The sequence below is a fragment of the Mchenga conophoros genome, linkage group LG11 (assembly GCF_057382185.1).
Source record: "Mchenga conophoros isolate Kocher_MC1m ecotype Shallow Benthic linkage group LG11, M_conophoros_male_GT1.1, whole genome shotgun sequence".
In the NCBI taxonomy this organism is placed as follows: domain Eukaryota; kingdom Metazoa; phylum Chordata; class Actinopteri; order Cichliformes; family Cichlidae; genus Mchenga; species Mchenga conophoros.
In genome coordinates this window covers 27,243,931-27,269,185 of record NC_140536.1, presented here as the reverse complement: position 1 = coordinate 27,269,185, position 25,255 = coordinate 27,243,931, and the positions used below count along the sequence as shown (strand labels likewise).

At 40.9% G+C, this 25,255-nt stretch overlaps 1 protein-coding gene across 4 annotated transcripts; it reads right to left on the bottom strand.

Moving 5' to 3' along the window:
• Positions 1–4,036: 4,036 nt before the first annotated feature.
• cgna (cingulin a) lies at positions 4,037–24,157 on the bottom strand. 4 transcript variants are annotated; one of them, XM_085292066.1, is made up of 21 exons: positions 23,957–24,157; positions 17,163–18,048; positions 16,955–17,052; positions 16,768–16,837; positions 16,580–16,675; positions 15,427–15,548; positions 15,128–15,239; positions 14,691–14,903; positions 13,080–13,228; positions 12,844–12,870; positions 10,665–10,785; positions 10,367–10,579; positions 9,972–10,193; positions 9,627–9,875; positions 9,320–9,490; positions 8,885–9,046; positions 8,421–8,594; positions 8,148–8,266; positions 7,318–7,426; positions 7,043–7,206; positions 4,037–5,777 (listed from the first exon to the last, which is right to left on the bottom strand). In XM_085292066.1, exons 2-21 carry the CDS (start codon positions 18,045–18,047, stop codon positions 5,642–5,644), a joined length of 3,612 nt encoding a protein of 1,203 aa, XP_085148192.1. In that variant the 5' UTR covers position 18,048; positions 23,957–24,157; the 3' UTR covers positions 4,037–5,641. The 4 variants fall into 4 exon arrangements, with proteins under 4 accessions (XP_085148192.1, XP_085148194.1, XP_085148195.1 ...); XM_085292068.1 differs by having other exon boundaries at positions 16,955–17,025; XM_085292069.1 differs by lacking the exon at positions 12,844–12,870 and having other exon boundaries at positions 16,955–17,025.
• Between the last annotated feature and the right edge of the window lie 1,098 nt (positions 24,158–25,255).

Below are 25,255 nucleotides of genomic sequence, written 5' to 3'. Positions count from 1 at the left end.
ATGTTTGTTCCAGAAATGTAAAAACATGATGATAACAGTGTACTGAGAGCGCGGGAGCCCAACGCACGGTTGATTTCTGCTCTTCTTCTGATGTCGCTTTGTGAAATGTCAGATTTAACTGAGAAAAGTGTCTTCCAGTTTAATGTTACTAAGTCTTGTTTGCTTGTTGCCTCATCCTTTGTTCTCTAACTGGCCTCATCAATGTGCCAGCATGTCAGTTTGTTCTGGGGTGTTGGAGAATGTATGAGCTGAGTCAGAAAGCTGAAATCTAACAGACAAGAAAGCAAAATATTCATCCAGATTTGACTGACCCCTGTAATCACATGGATGTGTGCCTGTGTTGATAAAATCTTTTATCAGCACAGCAGCTGTGGTTGATTCTGCTCTGCTTGATGGATATCACAGGCGTGATGAGCAGAAACAGTTATGCAACAGGAGACACCCGGAGTCAAAACAACACTCATTTGTGGCCTCTACAACAAGCAAACTGTGCAGTTTTAAAACAATTTATAGCTTGTTGTTCTATTCTGCCACAGAGCGGAACATCAGGGGTGTACTTTGGATCTCGCCCCATGACAGCTCAGACAGACTCCAGCCTCCTGACAACTCTGAACTGGATAAGTGGCAGAAGATGGATGCTGTTCTTTTTGTTATTGAATCTACAAAGTGCCAAGCTAAAATCTGTGTAATTCTGCTGTCATTCTCTCAAGTGTTCATGCAGGATGTATAGGCTACTTCACTCACTTAAGGAAAGACGGGATATAAGATCTTGGATGGCAGAAAACTTTTTACAACTTAACCAGGACAAAACTGAAGTTTTAATTGTCGGTCCTGAGGCTCAGAGAGAGAAACTCTTGTCTAAATTAGAGGCATTTTCACTATGTCCTTCGCTACAAGTGAAAAACCTGGGTGTTATTTTTGACTCTGAGCTTGGTTTTATCCCACATATTAAACATGTAACTAAAATTGGATTTTATCATCTAAAAAATATAGCCAGAGTCCGCCCTATTCTCTCTCGGGCCAACACGGAGATGCTGATGCATGCTTTTATTACCAGTCGCATTGATTACTGTAATGCCCTGCTCTCTGGTCTTCCTAAGAAGAATATTTCAACTTTACAACTCTTGCAAAACTCGGCAGCTCGTGTGCTGACGAAGACCAGAGGGCGGGCCCACATTACACCGGTTTTAGAATCGCTGCACTGGCTCCCCGTGTGTTTCAGGATCGATTTTAAAGTTCTTTTATTGGTTTTTAAATGTCTTAATGGTCTTGGGCCTTCCTATCTCTCAGATCTGCTTTTACCATACGAACCCTCGCGGACCCTGAGGTCCTCTGGTACTGGCCTTTTGATTGTCCCTAAAGTCAGGACACATACTCACGGAGAGGCAGCGTTTCAGTGGTATGGTCCTCGTCTGTGGAACAGCCTGCCGGAGGAGCTCAGGGCCGCAGAGAACGTACATGTTTTCAAGAACAGGCTCAAGACCCACCTTTTTAATTTAGCTTTTACTTAGCGTTTATTTATTTTATGCTTATTTATTCTATCCTGTTATTCTATTATTAATTTAGGATTTACCTAATATTTGTTTGATTTTATTCTTATTCATTTTTTAATCTTCTTATTCTATTTATATTTATATTGTATCCTGTTCTTATTTATTTTATCATTTTACCCTATATATATTGTATTGCGTCATATCTCCAGTGTTTCCTTGGAGGGCGCTCTCTGCACCGGGGCTGTTATTGACCGTGGCTGCTGGGTCTCTGGGGTCCTCTCAGCCTGGCTGGGGGGCTCCTTTGCCTCCCTCCTGCTGTTTGCCCAGCCTGGAGGCTGCGGTCTGTGACCGGCTCCCGGTGCAGACGGCTCCCTGTTATAGTGTTTCCTCACTTGGCTCATGCGAGCCCAGCCCAATTTTTACTCTTTAAGTGTGCGCGTGTGTGTATGTGTGTGTGGGTGGGGGGATATATGTGTATTGAGAGTGTGGGGAGTGAGTTGGAGGGTGGGGTGGGCTGCTTTTAACTATGTAAAGCACTTTGTGCTACATTTTCTCTGTATGAAAAGTGCTTTATAAATAAAGATTGATTGATTGATTGATTGATTTAAGGACTCAGTACACTTGAAACTGTGTGATGAAAAAAAAAAAGACAGCCACAGAAGACTTTTTACCATAAAGTCTTCTGTACTGTAAAAGTACAGCTATGTTAAAAACATTTATGAATGAAGTGTAAGTCATGCCTCTGTGTTAGAGCCTTGGGGCAGGTAAACTGAAATAAACAGAAACTGTGTTATCAGAGTTATTAATTACACCTGTGGTTTTCTGTGCACACTGGCAACATGTCATTAAAAAAAAACATTCCTCCAAAAGAGCTGGAAGCAGACTGGAATAAAACTGCTTAGAAATCATAGCCAGATCCAAATACGCACTTATCAAACAGTAATAGGAAACAGACTTCAGTGGAACTCACCTTTAATTCCTGAGAAGTTTGGTGCTGCTGCCAAAACAAACATGAGCAATCTTTGCGATATTGTATCTTTGGAAGTGATACTATACAGACAGCATTTATCAACTGCAGGTTTAGATTAGAAGTGACAAATGTTAGTTTGTAGATTTCTGTGTTATATGTGGCAGCTGAGGGTTAATGTCTAGGTGTCTGTGAAGGCTCTGTCATCCAGGTCATGGTAATGTAAGGAGCTTGGAAAGACAAGCGACTCGACGTCTTTAAGTTATTTTCAAGAAACGTAAAAATTCGTCCAGTTGCTTTTCTTTCCAAGCTCCTTAGGCTAATGTCTGCGGTTACAAATTCCTTCCTTGTATCAACAGTTTAGGCTGCTGCTGGTGTAATGGTGTGGGGGATATTTTTTGGAACACTTTGAGCGCTTGGTACCAACTGAGCATCATTTAGAGCGTATCTGAATATTGTTCTTCATCATGTACGTACTTTTATTTTTTATTTTTATTTTTTTTAAATTTTATTTTATTTTCACTTACTGAATATGGGACAGACTTGACTGGGGGAAAGAAGGGGAGAAAGAAAGAGGGAAAGAGAAACAGCTGAGAAGAGGGACGGGGGAGAAGGGCAAAAACCAAAAACCAACAGAATGAGCAGAAAAAGAAAAAAAAGAAGAAAAAAAAATGCATATATCAATCACCTGGATCACCTGCTGAGAAAGAAAAAAGAAAACAAGCAGAAGAGAACAAGAGTAATAGAATAAACAACATCATAATGATATATGGGAATATGACAGTAAATACTAAATATTAAACATTATTGTGCAGCACATAAGATCAACAGAACACAGTGTGCTTTGAGGTAGGAGCCAAAAAGGGTGTAGTTTGTGGGTGTGATCACCCGTGTGTACACCTGTGAGCATGGACGCGTTTGTTTTTTGTTTTTTTAAAAGGTTCCTTCATGTAATGATCTGCTAGAGGGTGTGGGGGGGCCACAGCCCTGTCTTCCAGGGCATGAAGCAGGTATGGTGGAGATCAAAACTCCAGACATCCAGAGGCCCCCAGAATACAAGAGACCAAGGAAGACCAACAGAGGGGCAGCCACGCCACTGTCCCAGAAAGAGCTGAGGAGAGTCCCAGATGAGGGCTCACTCAGCAGCCGCGGAGCAGAAGCCAGGGGGAGTTGCAGTGACGCGCCCGTGAGCTCCGCCGGCAGCCAGCTGCGCCTGAGTGACCGAGAGGCCGGGGGCTCGTACGTACTTTTATGACCACACTGTGCTCTTCTGATGGCTGCTTCCAGCAGGATAACGTATCATGTCACAAAACTCAAATCATTTCAAACTGTTTTCTTGAACATGAGTTCACTGTATTCAAATAGCATCCACTGTCACCAGATCTCAATCCAAACCAACAGAGCGCCTATGGGATGTGGTGGAACGGGAGAATCTCTTCATGGCTGTGCAGCAACACTATGATGCCATCATGACAATATGGACCCTGCTGTCTCAGTCAATGAGAGATACACAGAAAGAGAGGCAGGCTAGGGTACAAAATCCTATCAAGTAAAAACTTTCACTGTGAAGTAGGGCTGTTGTCCTCTTTAAATTAATAGATTTAATGTGGCTTAATTATTGCAATACAAAAAAACAAACAAACTTAATTACAGACAGCTTTAAATGTTTCCAGCCAACAATGACAGCGTACCAGCATCTTTTGATTCAACATGTTTATCTGCATTTAATAAATCATATTCATTACTATTTTCCAGTTTCTCTGAAAACAGTTTTACACTACGGAAAAAAGTGATTTTAACTTCAACTGATTTTTCAAAAATGTTTACAAAATTTAAAAAAAAAAAAAAAAAAAAAAAAAACATTTACAAAACTCATTGTCAAGTGAATTACAGATGATTCTTTAACAACTTCAAGGCATTATAATTACATACAAAGTAGATACAGCATAAGTTTAACTGGTTTGATATAAGGGAATGCACAGGAGCTGCGCAGCTTTAATCTTCTGACTAATTGAAAATTTTGGCCACTACTTTTGCTCTAAAAGTGAAAAGGCTTTTTCATTTCATATTCAGAACAGTTGTTAAGTGAAAAGACTGTTTCCTGTCAGGATGGACCACAAAACCAAAACACTGGAAATCCTGGAAAACCAGGAATCCTGTTCAGATGCAGAAAAGACTCACCAGGTAAGTCTAACCTGAACTTTCACACATTCTTCCCATTTCTCCCATCACACCACAAACAGAATTTATGTCTCTCCCCAAAACAATAAATATAAGATGGCAATTTTGTTATAATTGTACAATTCAGCTTCCCTGTGTATTATTTGACATTGAATTCTGTCATTGAATGTCTCAAATGTATCGGACATATTCCATAGCTAAAAATTTAAACAAAAACTAAATATTTTTGTTTTCAGTGAAAAAAAAATCACTTTTTATTCAGAAACAACAAAATGCAATCCACATAAGGTTGTGTTAGTAATTTAACTTTCAGAAAATGTAAGATTTTTTTATGTGAGGTTGTTTGTATCTACAATTAATGCTCGCAGTGTCAACATTTGGTCCACGTTTGTTAGAAAATCTACGTCATTTCTTTGCATTGTGTAGAACAAGAGCAGAGGAAAAAAGTCCAACATGTAAATAAGGAAATGATGAGGATTTCGCTCAAGGCAAGACGATCAGCTTTAAGTGCTTGACCAGAGGCTTCATCCCTGAAAAAGACATGATGAACTTGTACCAAAAACAAACAAAAAAAAGAAAATCATAACCTGCTTGTTTTTTGTTTTGTTTCAGATTGTATTTCTTCTCATGCAGTTAACATACAGACTTGGTTAGTGATACGTTTTTGTATGCTGGAGGCTTTTGACTAGTCCCCAGTGTCTGCTGGTGTACAATGTGCATCAAATGGAGGGATTTCAACTGTACCCTGGAGGACACCTGCATATATTGAATGCTGAAGGAAATTCCCTCAAATGTTGAGGATGTTTTGTTTCCTTCAATTCATACTGGTATGCAAAAAAAAAAAAAAAAAAAAAAAAATGTCATTACCTCCCCAGGTTCCCCTGCCTCATTGTCTGTAGTGCCTTTTGGCCTTACTCCAAGCCTATAAACTGCACACTCTCCTCCATAGTCTTGGCAGAGTTTTATTTTCCCACCTTCGACCTGCTCTCAGAGCGTTGCTTTAACAGGAGCTGGTCTGAAGGTTGCTCTCTGTGAGGATGGAGGTGATGGTGGAGGAATCGTAAAGACTGTCGTCATCGTCTGAGCTGAGAGCTGATGAATCCAAAGCTGGGCGTATTGCTGCCTGAGTTTTCCTCCTGTGAGACATAATAATCACTATCAGTAACCACATTCACAAAATCAGCTGCCGTCAGGTTTGATAAGGGAAAAAAGACTGTCTTTCAATACGGTTCAGGTCAGGGTTTTGGGAATGCCATTCCAGAAGCTTAATGTTTGTCTTTTTTATCCATTTCAAAAAACTATTTTGATTTATGTTTGGGATCATTGTCCTGTTAAAACAAACAACTGTGTCCAAGTTTAAACCATCTAGGTGTTTACATGCTTGACAGCTTGTACAGTGTTTTTACGTTGGAAAGCTTCACCTTTAATCATCCAAACATACCTCATGTCATTGTGGTTAAATAACAAAATCTTTGTGTCATCTGAGGTAAACCGTTTGGGTCTTCTTGGAAAACTGGTGACAGAGCTGAATAACTTGTGCTTACATTATGATTGGTTGAAATCATGACCTTGGAATCTGAAATTGTTTAGAAATGGCTCCAAGAGACCTAAATCCATAATTCTCATTCTTAGATTTTCACTGAGATCTGTCAAAAAATTATTTTTATGCCAGCAAAGAGAAACTATCAACTGTAGTTAACCACGATCACTAATGAGTGTTAATAGGCCTTGGCCTTACCAAATACCAAAGTCAATTTAAACCTAATTCTTGTTTTTTATTAGTCATTGAAGATGCTTGCTGTACAATCAATCCACCATTGAAGACAGAACAATTCAAAGAAATCTTTAAAAGCCCAAAATGTCCATGTCCATGATGAGTGCACATCAACATCTGAGCACGAGTCTGATCATCCTTAAAGTGGTTGGATACCCCGCCCTCTGCTGGTAAAACCAAAGAACTACATGCAATTCATTGGAACTCGTTAGAGGATGTTTGTAATTTAATTTCCCCTGTGGTATATGAGTAATGTATCGTTTTAGTTTAATGAAATCGCCGATCCACATGTGGCTGATTGCTGGAATGTTTTACACACATCAGACTGTGTAATGCTGCACCTTAGGGAGGCTGTGTGAATCTTTACCATGTGTCTGTATCAATGTGTCACAGCTAAACAATGTGAGTTCACTGATTATTACATCATGTGAATGCAGTTTTTTTCATTCTGTGACGCAAGTAGGAGGAGATGGTGTCTCTCTCAATTAAACACACACACACACACACACACACACACACGATAATCTGGCTGCCAAGAAGAGCCTTGCATAATCGTTACCAGAAGCTCACATTGAGTAACAAATTGGAAGAGAAAAGAGGAATGGGACAGGAAAAGGAAGCGCTTACTTAAGCTCAGTCTCCAGTGCTGTGACTCTGGTCTGCAGAGCCTCTTTCAGCTCCATTTGTTCCTCCAGGTCTCTCTGAGCTTTTCTTCTCATTCCGTCTAACCTTTCCAGCTCTGTCTCTCCTTCATCCACCTGCCTCTTCAGAGCCTTCACTCTCAGAGCAAGCTGCAACACCAGTTGACATTTAAGCATGGTTTGCCAGTATGTGTTTCAACTTTTCCACTTTCTGTGAGTGGATTTCTGTATTTACATTCAGCACATGGTAAATATTTATACCTGGTCTCTCTGTTCAGTGTGTGTTTGTCTTTCCTCATCCAGTGTCATATTGAGGTCTTTTAGCTTCCTCTCCAAACGACGTTGTGTTGCCAACACAGTGTTCTTCTCTCTTGAAGTCAGAAAAAGAAAGCAAGACTTCTCAGCTACTGAGCAAAACCGCTTACCAACTCACTGCTGTTACATGTTACAACTAGAAACAGTGACTCAATCACTTGACAGAAAAACGAGCACGACCTAGAAAACCTACAAAACCAATTTAATGAAACGTTTAATTTACTAGATTTTAGGATTGTCCTGAACAACAACTCATGATCGTCATCAATTAATACCTGTGATGCCATCTGGAACAAAACAGTAGCATACTCTATTTGGACAAAAGCCACATGTCCTAATCGTTTAAATCAGATGTTCTCGGTCACAGGTGTAATTTCAAGCACCTAACCATACAGTCTGCCTTTACAAACATTTGTGAACAAATGAGTTGTTCAAATGAGCTCACTGAAACTGAGTGTGGTACTGTAATGGTCTGTGACATTTCATCATTTCTGCAAAGTGGAAGCATCTAGGAACCACAGGAATGAAGTGGCAGACTACATAAAATTATAGAGCAGGGTCGCTGAATGCTGAAGCACATTAAGCATAAACGTCAGTGCTCTGGTGGCTCACTAATAACAATGCATAATAATCACTTTTGTGAGTAAGAGGAATGTCAGACTCATTCTTTACATTTCTATACAAAAATCTACAAAAACATTCTCAAACACAGCAATAAATAAATAGTTTCACTATATAGATCAACATGAGTGCAGTAGTTGCTGTTTTCACTGCACCTCTCTTCGCTCCGCAGACGGTCTTCCAGCTCCTGGATTTTGCTTTCCAGCTGGGAGACTCCTACAGAGGTACGCGACTGACCCTCCATGTCAACCACACGACTCCTCAGCTCCTTCAGCTGCAAAGACAGACATGAGCAAATATGACGTTAAAAAGTATAGACATGTTGGATGCAAACCCAAAGGCTTTATTTGTAATTAAATCGATAATACATGAGAGTTAAACAATACTTTGGTTAACTTAGCAAACAAATTTGGTGCATGTGCACATACATGTCTCTCCATTGCATTCTTGTCCAGCTCCAGGTCCTGCTTCGAGGATCTCTCCTGCATGAGCTCAGAGCGGAGCTGATCGATCTGGTCTCTGCTGCGAGCCACACGATCAGTCAGCATATCCACACTGCTTCTCTCCTCCTCCACCTCCACCTCCAAACGCTTTAGTTTGTCCTGATAGAAACAAGAAGAGATCAGTTTAATAAGCTGCTCAGAGGAGACACCGCTGGAAAAACCACACTAATAAATAAATCACACTACTTGTGTTTATTAAAATAATCAGCATTTATCATATTTTGATAGCTATGCTACCCTTGATTTATAAATGTAATAGATGTGCAGACTGTCACAGAGTCAGTGCATGCAGAGCACAACTATTAAAAGCTGTGAGCACAATATCCATGGGTTACACTCCCAAATGACTCATTCTCCCAAACCAGGAGAGGAGCAGATGAGCCGCTTACCTCCAGGATGCGAATCTCTCGGGTTTTCTCATTGTGGCTGTTTTTGCTGGCCTCCAGCTCTCCCTCCAGGTGGCGCAGCCTGTTGGCGAGCAGCTCTTTATCCAGCTGGTGGTTGTCTCTCTCCTCACATGCAAGAAGCAGCTCCTTCTTCTGCCGTGATATCTAGTTAGAGCGATCAGATTTTTTTTAGAAATGTCATGCATGTGCTAGAGGAAGTAGAATTAAACCCTTGATTATTATTCAGACAGGATATAGTGCCATAACAGTTTGGGTTGATTCCCTTTGAAATGAAGGATCATTTTACACCATGCAGGGCCTTAATCAGACAGTTTTTTTTCCTCGTTACCTGTCTATACATGAATACAATGAAAAAAAAAAAAAAAGAAACTCAGTCAAAAGGTTAAAAACACAAGTCCTTAAACCACAGGCACACACCTCTTCCTCCAGTTTCCGTTTATTCATCTGGCTTTTTTCCAGCTCAGAGTGAGCATCGTTTTCGTGACGCTGCACCTCCTGCACTTCCTTGCGTGCTCGCTCTTTCTGTTCTTCCAGTTGAACCCTGAGAGCCTGCGTTTCTTCTCTTAAGGATACGTTTAGAGAGTCATACTGACAGAAGGACGGAGGCAGGCAGGACAAAACAAAAACAGAATGAATTGTGCTGTGTATCCTCCAGTGAGCAGAGAGGACAAGATATAGACTTTTTTTCATTTGCACAGGTATAAAAATGATCCATCCTTCTTACGTCTTTGTTGAGTTTCTCTAGAGCTCTCTCCTGCTGTTGTTTAGTGTCCTCGAGCTGGCTGATGGTCTGTTTGAGGGCCTCCTTGTCCTTTTCTGTATCCTCCAAACGCTGGCTGAGTTCACGGTGCTCCTGGCTCAGCCTGGAGGCTTTCCTCTTAGCCTCATCGAGCTCAGATCTCAGGCCTCTAACCTCAGTGTGGAGTGCGAGCTCTGCCTCTGAGCTCTCTGTAGCATTGCTTTGCAGCTGAGCCTGAGGAAACCACAGAGGACATCCAAATAAGCCTTAATGTGAACAGTTTCCCAGGCATCACTAAGCTGGGTGGTGCTGTAAGGGATGCAACCTTACCTCTAATCTTGAGATTTTCTCTTTTAGACGAGCAGTCGCCTCCTCCTGCTCCTGCTGGGCATCATGGAGCGAGTTAATGTCCAGGTGAGCTCTGCTTAGCTGTGCCTTACTGGTGTCTAGTTCCTCTTCAGTCAATGAGAGCTTCTTTTTGAGCTGGGCAACTTCACCTTGGGCCTCATTAAGCTTCTGCTCTAGCTCTGAGATGGTTGCTGGGTCTGGCAGCTACAGGCAGGAAGACAAAAGATAAACCAGAGGATAAACCACAGTCATTTAAACAGATGCTTTTAATACCAAAACTACCACATTCAGAGAAATGTGTCGACCAAACTGGCTAGTTTTTATGATTAAAACAGGAGTTTAAATTATTATTATTTTTGCTGGGAGATTAAACCTACCCGTTTATTTTTCTCTTGTGCTTTAGCAAAGTCCTCCTTGGCCTTCTGTAACTGGCCCTTCAACCTGTCAATCTCATACTTCAGTTCAGCCTCTTGGTTCTGGTGAGATTTTTTCAAAGAGATGACCTCCATGACCTTCTTGTCAAACTCCACCCTCATTTTCTCTACCTCAGACTTGCCCTTCTGCAAATCAGCTTTGCACTGCTGGAGCTCCTAAACAAAAATGTAACATCTTGTTAAACAGATCATTCAGCAAAGCCTCCGTGATCAGATGAAGTATAGCGTTTGTCTACTGCACCTGGCTGAGAGTCTGTGTGTGGCTGGAGTCTGGTGTCTGTTGTTTCATGGAAGTCATTTTGTCTTGGAGTTCCTTTAATTCTTCCTCAAATTCCTCCTTCTCCAGACGGGTTTGCAGGAGTCTAAGAAATGTGCACGTGCATCTGATCTTAACCAATCAATCCATATATAATTGTTTTAAATAATGTTTTATTATCTGATCAAGAGCAGTTTGATTGTATTCGTTAATCATTCTGATGTATCAGAATTTGCTTTGGTGTTTTCATGGAGGTAAAAGATTATTTTTAAGTGACACAATAAATTGATTTCCAGCTACCACATAGCAGTCAAATAAATTCACAAGAAAAAAAAGTCTATATTATAGTTTTTGCTAAACACACACAAATAAGGCCATCCACACCACACTTCAGCATCTTAAAATGGACAGTTTATGCCAAAATCTAATTTACACATTTTTCCTCTGTAGTGCTTTTTTTTTTAATAAATAAAGATTGTGCACGTGAAAAGTGAAAATATTTATTATGGATTGCATTTATATAGCGCTTTTCGAGACCCTCAAGCGCTTTACAATTCCACTATTCATTCACTTTCACATTCACACACTGGTGGAGGCAGCTACAGTTGTAGCCACAGCTGCCCTGGGGCAGACTGACAGAAGCGAGGCTGCCATATCGCACCATCGGCCCCTCTGGCCAACACCAGTAGGCGGTAGGTGAAGTGTCTTGCCCAAGGACACAACGACCGAGACTGTCCGAGCCGGGGCTCGAACTGGCAGCCTTCCGATTACAAGACGAACTGCCAACTCTTGAGCCACGATCGCCCCAGTTCTTAGATTAAACTGCTGACTGAGTTTAAAAAAAGTTTTATGGTTATGATTTCTCCATAGACATTAGCAAATAAAATAGATGGATATATACTCTATTTTACTAGGTACACCCATTTAACTACTCATTAACACAAATATCCAGTCACATGGCTGCAACTCAATGCATTTAGGCTCACAGCTTTAGACATGGTCAAAACTGAAGGTGAAACAGCATCAGAATGGGGAAGAAAGATGATTTAAGTTACTTTGAATGTAGCATGGTTATTCGTGCCTAATGGACTGGTCTGAGTATTTCACAAACTGCTGATCTATTAGGATTTTCCGTACTCTGTGTCTCTATGGTTTACAGAGAATGGTCTAAAAAAGACAAAATATCCAGTGAGCGGCTGTTCTCTGGGGAAAATGCCCTGCTGATGCCAGCGGTTAGAGGAGAATAGCCAGAATTCCTTAGGTTGGTGGGAAGGGGGCAGTAACTCAGATAATCTCGTATTACAACTGAGATGAGCCTCTAACACACAAAATATTGATCCTTAAAGTAGACGGGCTATTGTATAAAGAAGACCACACCTGGCGCCTCTGCTGCCAGCGAAGAACAGAAAACTGAAGCTAAAATTCACACTGGCTCACTAAAAATGGACAACAGAAGAGGATGCCTGGTCTGAGAAGTGTCGATTTCTGCTGTGACATTCAAATGTTGGGGTCCAACACGAAAAGCATGGATCCAGCTTGCCTTGTATCAAAGGCTTAGGTTGCTGGTGTAATAGTGTGGCCTCCACTGCTACAAGAACTCAATTCAACAGAGCACCTTTGGAATGTGGAGAACAGGAGATTCACATCACGGATGGACAGCTGACAAATCTGCAGCAACTGTGCGATGCTATCATGTCGACATGGACCAAAATGTCTGAGGAATGTTTCAGCGCTTTGATCAATCTGTGCTACAAAGGATTCAAAAGTGCTAATTTGTTATTAGCAAGGTGTATCTAATGGACATGGACAAAAGATGTAAATTTGATTTTGGAGTTAACTGTCCGTTTAAAGCTTTATGCTTAGACACTGTTTTACAGTAACTCAGCCCACTATATCAACACAACGAAGAACAGGAAAATAGAATTTTTTAAGGTTCAAATTGTGACTAGACAACTAGACACATTAAAAGTAGAACTAGAACAAATATGATCCATATTTGATTGTTGGTTTTAGACACAAACACTTTGATTTGGCTAAAAATAAAATCATGAAATACGTTTATTGAGAGCGAATGGCCTTGACACTATAGACAGTTGTTAGCACAGTTCAGCACATCTACAGCTCAGTAAAGCTAAACAAACACTGTTTAGTTTGCGACTCTCACTGTGTTTCAGGGTGGCTGGGTGTCTCTCTGACAGAGAGGGTGAGAAACATTTACCAGGTAGAATGAGAGAGAAAGAATGGAAACACATTAGTAAAGAGAGTGCAAAGGAAAACATGACAAGATGATGACAAAAATCCATGTCCACGTGAACACTGGAAATGTCAAAGTCAGGTCAGCAATGATGACTAAACACTGCGAATGATACGACTGTTACATCAGAATGTATTAAGACTCACTCTTGTTTAGTTGTTCGAAGTTCGTCTCTGGTCGAATGAAACTGCTCCATCCAGTGGCTGCTCTCATCTCGACAGTCCTCCAGCTGCTGCTGCAGGGAGCGAACTGACGCATTTACACGCAGGCGCTCTGCTTCAATCCCTGCATGAGACTTAAGTAGGAGACAGAAAAACTGATCACCTGTTGTGTCATTTCTCTTTCGTAGTGTGTGTTAAATCACTCTTTTTGCATTTGAATGGCTTTTCCTTTCAAATATTCAAGTAAAACTCAACAAATGCTGCACTTTCACAAACACACAGAAAAGCTTTCATCTCAGTCCTTGGAAAGGCTATCGAAATTAAATCATTTTCTGTTGTATGAACCATTTTCAGTATTAAAATCCTTCAACTTGTTTTAGAAATATAAAGAAGCAGCAGTATGGCTTCATACTGAGAAAGAGCTCTACAGATGTGATGTTTGCTTTCAAAGTGTTGGTGAAGAAGTATAGAGAAGGTCAGAAGGAGCTGTGTCTTATGGATCGAGAGCGAGCATATGATAGTAGCAAAGAGTCAGGAGTAGCAGAGAAGCATGTGAGGCTTGTGCAGGACATGTATGAGGACAGCGAGACAGTGGTGAACGGCTGGAGTGACAGATGGGTTTACATCAGGGATCAGCATTGAGCCCATTCTTGTTTGCGATGTGGACAGGTTAACAGATGAGGTCAGCCAGAAATCACTGTGGACTGTGATGTTTGCAGTCGACACTGATCTGTAGTAAGAGTAGCGAGCAGGTGGAGGTATGCTCTGGAGAGAAGAGGAATGAAGGCTCGCGGAATCAAGACAAAGTACATGTGTGTGAATGAGAAAGAGGCAGGTATAACAGCGAATATGCGAGGAGTAAATATAGTGAAGGCAGACGAGTTTAAATACCTGGGGTCAAAGCAGCAGACAGTGCACAAGAGAGGAAAAAGAGTGCTGGAAAGGTGGAGCGGATAGCAGTAAGAGTGAAAGGAAAAGGTTACAAGATAGTGAGATCTGTTTTAATGTATGGTTTGGAGACGATGGCACTGACATTGAGATTTTCATTAGGAGTGACCAGAATGGACAAAATTAGAAACGAGTACATTAATGGAAGCGCTCGGGTCAAGCAGACAAAGAGAGGCTACGCTGAGATGGTTTGCATATGTGCAGAGGAGGAATATAGTGGTACAAAGGATGCTGAAGATGGAGCTACCAGGCAGGAGGAGGAAGGAGAAGACCACAGAAAAGGTTCGTGGATGTAGTGAAGGAGGACACGCGGAAGGTTGGTGTGATAGAAAAGGAGGCAGATGATCTAATGTGGTGACCCCTAAACCAAGCAGCTGAAAGAATGAGACAACCTCCTTGCTGCTGTTTCTTAAGAATTACAGGCTGTTTGACCAATTTCAGTTTTTTAACTTATTTTTCTTCTTTATTTTTAACATGGCTGTACATATAAAATGTTTTGTACCTACATAACTTTTATTCTTTATCCCGCTGCATTAGCGTGGCAGGATAATGATGACAGAATAGAATTTCCTGGATCAATAAAGTATTTATCCATCTTTCTACATGCCAACTGTAAGTGATGCTCAGTTTGCTACTGTGAGTGCACACCTGAGACACCTGCTCCATGCTGCTACGGAGCTTGTCCATATCCGCACTGTACTGCTCTCGCAGCGCCTCAATTTCTTTGTCATGTGATGCCACCTCTTCCTTCAGAGCGCCCTTCAAAGCTGTAAGCTCCCTCTCTCTCTGTCGCAGTGTCTCCTCCAGCTTCTTTTTTAGTTGCAAAACTTCCATCAGCTGCGCCTGACAAGAAACCAGATCCTGCACATGCAAGGGAAATACAGCATTAACCTGATAACTCTGACCACTCGCTCATAAAAATGTCTGAAATGAACATCAACTTCCTGTTTCAGAGTAAAGGATTTTTCAAACGAGTGTAAAAAATAGAAGCTACACAGCAGTTTATTTAAAAAGTGGGGTGAGATAAACGATCCCGGTGCATCAGTGTTTGTGTGTGTGTGTGAGAGGCCAAATGTCTGAGATACCGTCTTGTTGCTGCTCTCTCTTCTCAGCTCATCTTGAAACTCAGCCATCTGGTCCTCCATATCTCTGACCCGCTTCTCAGCGTTTTCTCGATCCATACGCAAATGAGTCAGCCTTCAAGGAAATGAGAATAAAAACACGCCTGTGAGGGATTCTTTGAATATAACCGGCACATTTGTTTTGTGAATAAGCTACAGTAGCTGCTTGTGTCATCCAACTGTCTAGCATGTAGCAGTACCATGCCCTTTGCTGCTTTCCCTTGTAAATGTGTTTGCGTGTGTGCATGCCATTATGGTCTTACTCCGATTGTGTTTCGTTTAATTCATTTTTCTTCCGGTCCAGCATCTCCTGGAGTTGCAGATTTTCATCCAGACAACTCTCCAGCTCTGCTTTCAGAGCAGGATCAGAATTGCTAACAGAGTCCTACACACAGACAGACATGATGAATAAATGAGGGCAGTGAAACATAACACCGTCTGCTCTGCTGGCATAAACAATGGGCTTTTAGGAAATGTTGAAGCAGGGTTGCATTTGTGCACCAATCAATATGTGTAAGAGATTTAAGTTATAAAGAGCTATTAGAGATTAAGACCTGCCCAGCTTCCTTAAGACAACATATAATGGGTAATTATTTAGATTAGTGTGTGTGTGTGTGTGTGTGTGCGCGCGTGCTGCTGACCCGACCAGAGAGCTTAAGGGATTAATCTGAGGATTAATCTGAAGCACACTCCAAGCTAAGGAACCCCCCAGTCCTCCTGGTAAGATTTGTTAAAAAGGCACAAAAACTCAGAGGACAGTTTCTGAGTCGATTTGGTTGGTGGAGTAGCTGCTCTCATTCCAAGAAGAGTGGCTTGAGTGTTTATGTGAAGCACTAGATGTGATCCGTGTAATCAGAAACGAGTTACTCTGGTAGGGTACTCTGAATGTTAACACCTTCTTGAGGCTGATTTGAGAAAAACTAGTCAGGTCCCACAAGACACCGAAACTACAGGAACCGTCTTAAAATCTAGTGCACAGTTTCCACTGAAACTGAAGATAATGTGACTACAGATATGGTTCAAAGTTCACATTATGGCTCAATTTGTCCTACTCATTATTATTATCATAATGCGTCACTTTAACACTGCTGAAGTTTTAGTTTAGTGTAAATTTACTTACTCAGCGCCAGTTTACTGAAACAGTCAGCTCAAGGTATTTATATTGAACTGCAAAGGATCGTTGGGACCACCCCAACAATCAGATGATAAAGCACGTAGCAACGTTTGGGAGAAAGAACTCCCTTTTAACACAAAGAAAACTCGACCGATTGGAGGGTGAGGGGACCAAAAAGAGAGCAAAGAGGAGCACAGTGACACCAAAAAACAGTAAATAGGACAAAATACAAACTACAAGAAAGACACGAAAGTATAGATATCAATATCTCTGTCTTACTTCTTTTTCTATGCTCCACTTACCTTCCTTTCTTCCAGCAGTGCAGTTTGTAGTGCAACCACCTTTTCCTCAAGCTTTCTTTTCTCACTCATCCACTCCTCCCTCATGCTTTGTTTGGGCTGTCAACATAGTGGACATAGATGAAAACGGTCTCTTCAGTGGACAGCAAAAGAAAAACTTATAGAATTTGACACTTTCAAAACAAGCAAACCTTAAGGTGCTGAATGTTCTGGAAGATGAGCTTTACTTTGTGCCTCACGATGACATCGGTTTCACTACTCCTGTGAAAATGAGAAACTGGTCAAATGACGAATTTACAAACACGTAACTATTTGCTTTTCTACCATTTTATTTAATTAGCTGAATGCGAGCAGAGCTAATAACATGAAAGCACGTACCCTTGTCTCAGGATGTTGTATATGGTCTTCATGGCCTGCTCCTCCTCACTGCTCAGCTCTGCACTCTGACCCTGGTCCAGCAAAAGGTCAGGGGTCACCTTAAGATATAGATCAGAAAACTACTCTTGCAATAGTGCACGGTTTACGGTGGTCAAAGCTCACTGAAAATCTACTTTATTGTGCAACCACAAATAAAACCAATTCTTACTTGTGCCTCAGTCAGATTTGGTCGTTGTGGCTCCAGTGAGGCCCACTGATTCGCTGGCTGTCCAGGAATTTTGGTGACATTGCCCTGGCTGCGCCTCAAGCTGCTGTGAGTTGGCGATGGGGGTGAGGTGTAGGGATTGGCGGTGGTGAGAGGAGATGTAGCTCCTGGACGTTGCTGGGCAGGGGGCAGTCCTCTCTGCTGGCCTCCAGCATTAGCACTATCAAACCTGTTTATTAGCTTGTTGACAGACGTCTGTCTCTTGTTAGAGTGTAGCTCGTTTGGCTGAGGAGGGGGCTCGGGACTGTCCCTCACTGACCCCAGTGACCTGTTAAGCCCTGCCTGATAAGAACCGTGCCAGATATTTCTTTCAGTGCCCCTCTCTCTATCACTGACATGCCACCCCTGCTCTCTATCTCCCCTTACTCCAATTCCTCCATCCAGATTCCCATAACTACCAGACTTTCCATCTCCTGGTGGTCTAGATAACTGATACTCCTCGTTACTCGGCCCTCCATCCCTGTCGAGAAGCGACCCATGAGACTGAGCCCGGCGTAGTAGCCCTCCCTGCTCTCCTCCTCCTATGTAACCTCCCTCTGTTCCTGGCTCTGCCTTCCCTCTGTTCCGAGGAAGGCTATTATAGCCAGAGGAGTACTCGGTCTTGAGCTGAACCCCATACGAATCTCCTTTTTGTCCATCCTTCAGAACCACATATGGTTGGCCAGCAATTCCCTGCACTCTGACTGCTACACCATATTTAGATGTGGTCTGAGTCTTGGTCTTGGGCTGGGGTGCAGGCTGCCCTCCACCATTCTGATAGTCATTGATGAAGCGGATCTGGACACCATAGTCCACCGGGGTCGTCTGACCTGAAGATGGTGTGGTCATACTGGCAATAGTAGAATAAGAAGAAGTTAGATATATTTTTGTAATTTAAAAAAAAAAAAATTCTGGCTTGAGACTAACAGTACTGTGCCAAGTATTAAGCGCGCCCTCATTTCTTTATATTTTTCTTCCAGTGAGCCAGACATTCTTGTGTTTTCTTAACATGGCCTTGAACAATAGCGCTCCAGGCTTGCTGAAGGTCTTTCAAATTTTGTCTTTGAGCACCAACTACTTTTTCACTCAAGTCCTTGACATTTTCTTTTCTTTTGCCAAGCAGCAGCCCCCCCCAAAAAAAACAATCATGGGCAGCTGAACAGTATCTGAAATTCATGTCCTTAAGAAAGGAAGAAATGTGTCAGCAAAGACTTGATACAGAACATAAAAGATGCATCTGACCCCTTCAGTTGATCCATCTACTGCTTTCCAAAGCCTCGTCAGACTGATGAGGCTTCATGCAATACCATCTAGAATTACTCTGACTGGCAGCAGCTTTATTTTTCAGCTTGAAACACACTGCCAATGTAGTAAAAGCATACCTGGATGGAAAAAAACCCCCACATTGGAACACTATTGGTTATGGATTGACCTCCCAGAGCCTAGACCTCAACATTATTGAAGCAATGTGGAATCATCTTAACAGAGAAAAGAACAAAAGAGCTTTGAATGTCTGTTAAGAAGCCTGGAGAACTATTCTTAAAGACTACTTCAAGACATTGCAAAAAAGCTCACCTAAGAGAGTTAAAGCTATGAATGAAGATGTTCATGATTTTCAACATGTAAACTCTGTTTCTGATATTTTGATTTCTATATGCTGTATTTCCATTAATGTTTTACCTGTAATATTAAATGTCTGCACCAAATTTTCTTCAATCAAATCACATTTTAGGTAAAACCCCCTCATGACACACAGATCTTTTGTTTCATTTGATTTTTTTGGCTCAGTTTTTTTTTTGCCAGTTTCTCTCTTGTATGTTTTTATATTTCATCTATATGATTTAAAAGTGCAGGTACAACAATATATACCTTATATGAATGTTTTAGATTTTTTTTTAAAAAGGGAAATGATCAAAGATACTTCTACTTTGCTTTCCATGAGGACATTGACTTCTGGACCACCAATAATGGACAACCTGTTTTGTTACAACCACCCTCTAGATAAAATTCTGTGACTCTACCAAAGTATGACTACATAACAATGTTGCACATCAAGCTTTTATTCTGATAAGATGGTTACTTCTATCAGCTGTATTACTGTATTGAAGCAGGGAGGGAAAAACTTAGAGGAATTTGTGCATGTGTCAGATTTTTCCCAGAATAGAAAGATTTAGCTGAGGTATGTGTGTGCAAGTGTTTCCACACCTCAAAAAGAAAATGAGTAATACTGAAAAATATATGGTGAGAGCCACACCTCAAACATCAGCTGATAATAACTTTGAGTAAATAGCAGTCTTTGATGTCATTAAGATACTGTGACTCATCGTTCATCCACCTGACCTGCACACATGAGATTATTTTTCACTGTAAACTGTAAGGCCATTTTTTAGTGTCAAAAAAAAAATCTCATGGTTCTATAACAAGACTGATTGTTTATTAAAAACAGATCTTCATATAGTTATTTGCTGTTTGTCAAGTATAATATTAGTGTCAGCTTTAAAATTCCTCAAATTGTGAAAACAAATGTATAGACAGTAGACTTTAATTAACAGGTAATTCTGAAAAGTAAAAAATAAGAGACACAGACTTCCTTTTAAAATACGTGTTCTGAGATTTATAGGCGCTTTCTAGCTCTTTACTGCTTATGTGGACTTTAACCTCAGTGCGCTCCATTAGTCATTAACCTGAGAGCACACACCCACATATCACTTTCCCCTGTGAGGACCAACTAAGCCTTCTGAAGCTCTTCGAAGTTTCCAAATCGAATTCCCTCAACTGAACTTTGACACCTTGAACACAGACAGCTACTACAGCAACTAGTCAAGTGTCACTACTGCTTTCATTAACTATATCTGAAATTTCTCAATTCATCTTTTTCTTGACTGCCTAATCCTAACTTTTTACACTTCCTGAATACACAAAATGAGGATTTCTAAAATAATGTTTCCATTCATTGCACTTGTTTAAGCTTAGTCACTGCCAGCCTTTTTCATCACTACTGATAATAACTTGTTTTAGGTCACCCAGTAAACCCCATCCCCCAGGACAGCACAATAGTATGGTTCATTCAACTCTCTCCCAAACTATTACAAAACTACCCCCCACCTCTGCGCTCTGCACCTTCCATTTCCTGTCTGCAGCCTTTGGAGGTGACAGACAGAAAGTGGGCTGGGAAACAGAGAGGGAGGGTGAAGTGAGAGAGAAAGAGAGAGAGAAACACTCCACTTTTCTCTTCTTATCAGTGCTGAGTGTGATAAAATCCAAAGTCAAGCTGTTCCTCCAAAACAACCCTCCCTCTCCTCCAGTCCTTACAAAGGACTGGCTACAAAAGTAGCCATCGAATAGATAACTATTTCCACAGACACATACTTCCATAAATTATTGCAACACTTTTTAAAAATTTCTATACTAACTTTTTAATCTGTATGACAAGACAAACCAGCCAAGCTCCTCTGAGATAGAAGTGAGACAAGCAGGAGTGGTAACTATGAAAAGGGGTTTTATATATGAAACAGTTTCGGAGCAAGATAAGAAGGTAATGACTGGCCCAGCAATGAATGGAGTGACGTCACTGAGAATGACCTTCGAAGGTATCTGTGTGCAGCTGGTCGATTTTTTTCACCCTTTGGGAACCACAGAAGAAGCGCTGTGTGTCACAACAAGTTTGTGAAGCTGAGCATAAAGTTTTCAGCCCACTCTTGTAAACCAAGGTCAACCAAAAGTGTGGTCCACTGACGACTGCAGCACAGACACGCAAGATAGTGCACTAACTAGTAATCTTTGATTTAATGGGACATACTCATCTAAACTGGTGTGACCCGTAAAGCAACAAGTAAGCCAAACTGATGTAAAGAAACCAAACTGTAAAGCAGAAACATGTCTGTCTGAGAATATCTGTTTATTTGTCACAGAGGAGGAAGGCACTTCCAGCTCCGACAGCGGGACGAGGTTGAAGGAGAACTCATCCCATTGTCCAGCTGATGTGGGGCGGAAAATGAGGGCAGCAATTCTGGAATGCTATAACTACCCCTGCTGCTCCTGCCCCTTTCTCTTCTGTCACACTGTCCATCTGATTAAAAGAAGTCATTTTCAATACTTAAATTTTGCTTTTAGGCTTCACTCCAAAGTTTTTTTTCTCCACAGCACTCTAAATAAACATGCTTTCTATACTGAGAGTAGGATGGCAAACAAGCTCTCCTTTGATCTTAAACTCGTGATGTGAAACTAACATGTCACACCTAAGGTGATTGTTTCAGGTCTGTAAAACACAGAAATTATTATTTTTTTAAATACAGAAAGCAATCCATTACCCAATAAGCGACTAAACAGTGTTCACTCTGGAGATCCAGAATCTTAACTATGAGTATTGCAACTTTAATAACAGACCAGCTTTGCTTGCACAGCTATATCTGGAGCTTTTGTAATTTCATGAGAGTCGTGCTACCCTGCAGCTATGCAGACGGGCCTGCGGCCTCAAACTCAATTCTCAAAAAGTAAATTGAATTGAAGCTGCTTTCATTTTAAGACCTAAGGTGGAAAGGAAAAGAAAAAAAGAATTAGGACATCAGAATGGGTGAGGAGAAAAATTAAACAACGGCAACGTGTGAAATCACATGCCTCTGCTGACTCAGAATCCACATGGCTAATGTGATAGCATCATCTCTAGACTGGCCCAAAAATGACACAGCTGGAGATGGCAGACAAGGGTGATGGCAACATGTGCCAAAAACATATCCTTAGGGTGTAAAAACAACCCTTCATGTCAAAACGTAAGCACTACAAATACGTAAGCACGTGCTATGCTTTTAAGTAAAGCCAGTCTTCTCTCGTTCTCGTACGAGAACAGCTTTGCATGAGTCACAGTTCAAAACAAACCTTGTTTATCCTATACTGGTCTTTGGTTTCACTCCTCAATTAATAAACACCCGAAACAATTCATTTAGCTGCTCTCCCTTTAAACTTTCTTTTTATTGGCTACCAAAAGCAAACAGAAGGTTTGAAGAGCAAGTGGGCGGAGCTTCTGTCCTCATAAAGCCACAAAACTGGACTTGGCAGAAAAAGTTTTTCTAATTACACATCTTAAGCAGAAAAATAATAATGCGCTTTACTACTTCCGTAAAAAATAAAAATAAAATAAAAAAAATAAAGCAATAATTAAGATTTTTGCTTCCAAAACAGAATTTTGATTAAAGAACTTTTAAAGAACAGAAACATAAAAATGATTTTGGTTACCGATACTGTCAATTTAGGGCAGATGTGCCATAAACCCTACAATGCACGGGGGTCTAATAAATTTGGTAAGCATTGTATAAACGTCTTAAGAATGAAAATGTAAACGTCTGTGTGCTGAATGAGGTTGAAAGCGATGGAAAACAGCCAGACACTAAACAAGGAAGAATCAAAACACCACATCTGAAAATATTTGCCTTTAAAAAAACCCAAACAAAACAAATCAATTCAAACTGTCATCAACTCATTGCTAGTTGGACTATTTGAGAGCTAGTTTACAGCATGCTATAAAGCTGGCATATGGATGCTGTAAAAACACATTTAATCCTCCTTTTCTTCCAAGTGAATCATAAAGTTTTACAGGACTGTCCTGCAAATCACAAATGTGATCATGTAAGCAACAGAGATACAAGTGCTGTACTCTCTCTTCTGCTTTTAAAGGACAGTCAGGTACTCAGTCCTCAGAGTATACTCCCTCTCCATTACATTCTTGACATAACACCAAGCCCTCATCCTCTTTCACCCTCAAACAAACACCCATTTATTCCTCTTCTCAGGTCAAAGGAGTTCATTTGCATAACAATGTACAAAAAATGACACAAAAGTAGGAGCACATAAATACACCCCTCCTTTTTCCAAATTCCTGACACTGGTCTCTCTGTCCTTTACACATACAGGGGCGGAAAGTGTGTCAGTGTGGGAGACTCACTTTATGGCGTTTTATCTGCACACTTGAGTGTATCAGCTGCTTGTACGTGTAACACGGCACAGGTCTTTATCTGTTAGTCCAATGTGAGGCATTCCCACCACATTACGAGTTCTGAAACTGTACCCGAAGCTTTGCAGGCTCAATGCTATAATTAGTGAAATTCATGACCCAATCCATGAGCCTTTCCCCACCTCAAAACTATAATCTGCTATTCCTTCTTGCCCGTGTCATCAGTTTCACATGAGCTGTGAAGAGAACAAAAGCAGGTGTACTCTAAATGCATGTTTATCCATTGTTTACCCGGGTTCAATCCTTTAATGGTTTCCCTACAGTTGCATTTATCCCTTTGAGCTCTGTGCTAAAAACCTTCCTCCTGTACCGTTGTTCCAGTGACAGATCGCCTGGTCCCACAGGTGTACACAGAAACACCTGGCTCATTTCTAAACAACTTAATGGTTTTAAAAGTTAAACCTCTGACATTAAGCCTACCTTCGCTATTCTTACATTTGTCTTAAAGAGACGTATTATTCTGTTTTATTTGTCATTTGGTTCCCCTCATTAACGGGCAAATCCAAAAGTTATCTTGGAGTAACGTTAGCTGGTAGCGCTGTTTCTCTCGAACCATCGTTAGCTGCTCAGCTACACTGGCTCACAGTGACACACTACCAAATAAACTATTAGATAACTGCCATAAATCAAAAATAAGTGCCGTTTGGCAGCACCAGAAACCCACAAAGCGTCAAAGTAACTGTCTGAGGAGCGGCGCCTGTCTGGTTTAGCTGTCTGGCTATGAGAAGTCCCAAACCCAGCGTGAACTTACCTCTTTTTTCTGAACTTAATCTTCTGCTCCTCTCGTATCCTGTCGCCTCCTGTATGCCGATAATAATTCAGATATATTGACTGACATCCATTAAAGCCCACACGGAAACCTGAACAGAAATACCTAACTCCTACGGAAATTATCACAGCAATAAGTTCATTATGCTGCTGCTGGGAATGCAACCTGTTACCTTTTTGTCAGGGATGTAAACGTTCCGCCCAGCCCCGCCAAGCACGGCGCTGCGATTGGACCGTTTCGCTGGCTTGGGCGGGGCTATTGATATTGTCTAGGTTTGTAATTGGTGAAACCTCCATGCCAATCATTCCTTGTTTCTGTACCATTTTTTTCACCTTTTTTGCTGAAAAGTGGAACTTGTATTTTTTTTTTTTCCAAATAATGACCCGCGTAACCTAGATAAACAAGACTCTTCAAGGACTACTGATTGATGCAGGTGCCTCAAAACGTTTATTTCTCCTCTTGACCAGTAGATGGCGCAGCCGTACACCAGCTGGTTCTCAAGGGTGGCAGTTTGCTAGATAGCGTGTGTGAAAAACACACCTATATATTTAGACTATGTCTGTTCAGAAGATGGTCGCTTAGGTTTAAGTTGCTATTTTTAAAAAAATTATAATTCATAGTTTCTTTCTTTCTTTTTATACTAAGTTAGTATTAATAGTATCGATACTAACGCTGGTATTTGTATCAGATTGATATTAGTGCAAAGGACTGACACATTTTGATTTGTTTCTATCCTGTAAGTTCAGTGTGTAGCCCACGAAATTTTGTTAAACACTTTTTCTTAAATGTTTGTTAAAATATTTTTTCAACTTACACTGGGCTGTAGCACTTTGCTATCATAGCAACAAGATTGTAGATGGCATCGGTTGGTGTCTTCCAACCAAAATTGTGATTTTTTTTCCTTCCCACTGTCACCAAGTGCTTGCTCATAAGGGGTCATGTGATTCTTGGGATTTTTCTTACTAATACTGTTGAGTCTTTATATAAATATAAATCACATTGAGTTAATTATTGTTGAGAATTGACACTATATAACAAAATTAAATTGAAAATTGAGAGCTTGAAAAGAAGGCAACAAGACTTCTTTAGATTTATGAGCATGTTTCGCCTCTCATCGAAAGGGCAGAACTGAAGAAGCCTCGTGCACGAGAGGGGAAACATCTTCATGAACCTAATGAAGTCCAGTCTACTATGACCTGGATAACTGAGAACCTACAGACATATTTAAACTTCACTTTTCCATTTTAAGCACAATTTTTGACATTGTAATAGGTTACCCGT

Excerpts from the sequence above, each read along its gene's own strand:
- cgna (XM_085292066.1), bottom strand. The coding sequence starts at position 18,047 with ATGACCACACCATCTTCAGGTCAGACGACCCCGGTGGACTATGGTGTC. Across the intron at positions 8,595-8,884 it reads GAGAGATTCGCATCCTGGAG|GACAAACTAAAGCGTTTGGA; the intron begins GTAAGCGGCTCA and ends TGTTTCTATCAG. Across the intron at positions 7,427-8,147 it reads CGTCTGCGGAGCGAAGAGAG|AGAGAAGAACACTGTGTTGG; the intron begins GTGCAGTGAAAA and ends TCTGACTTCAAG.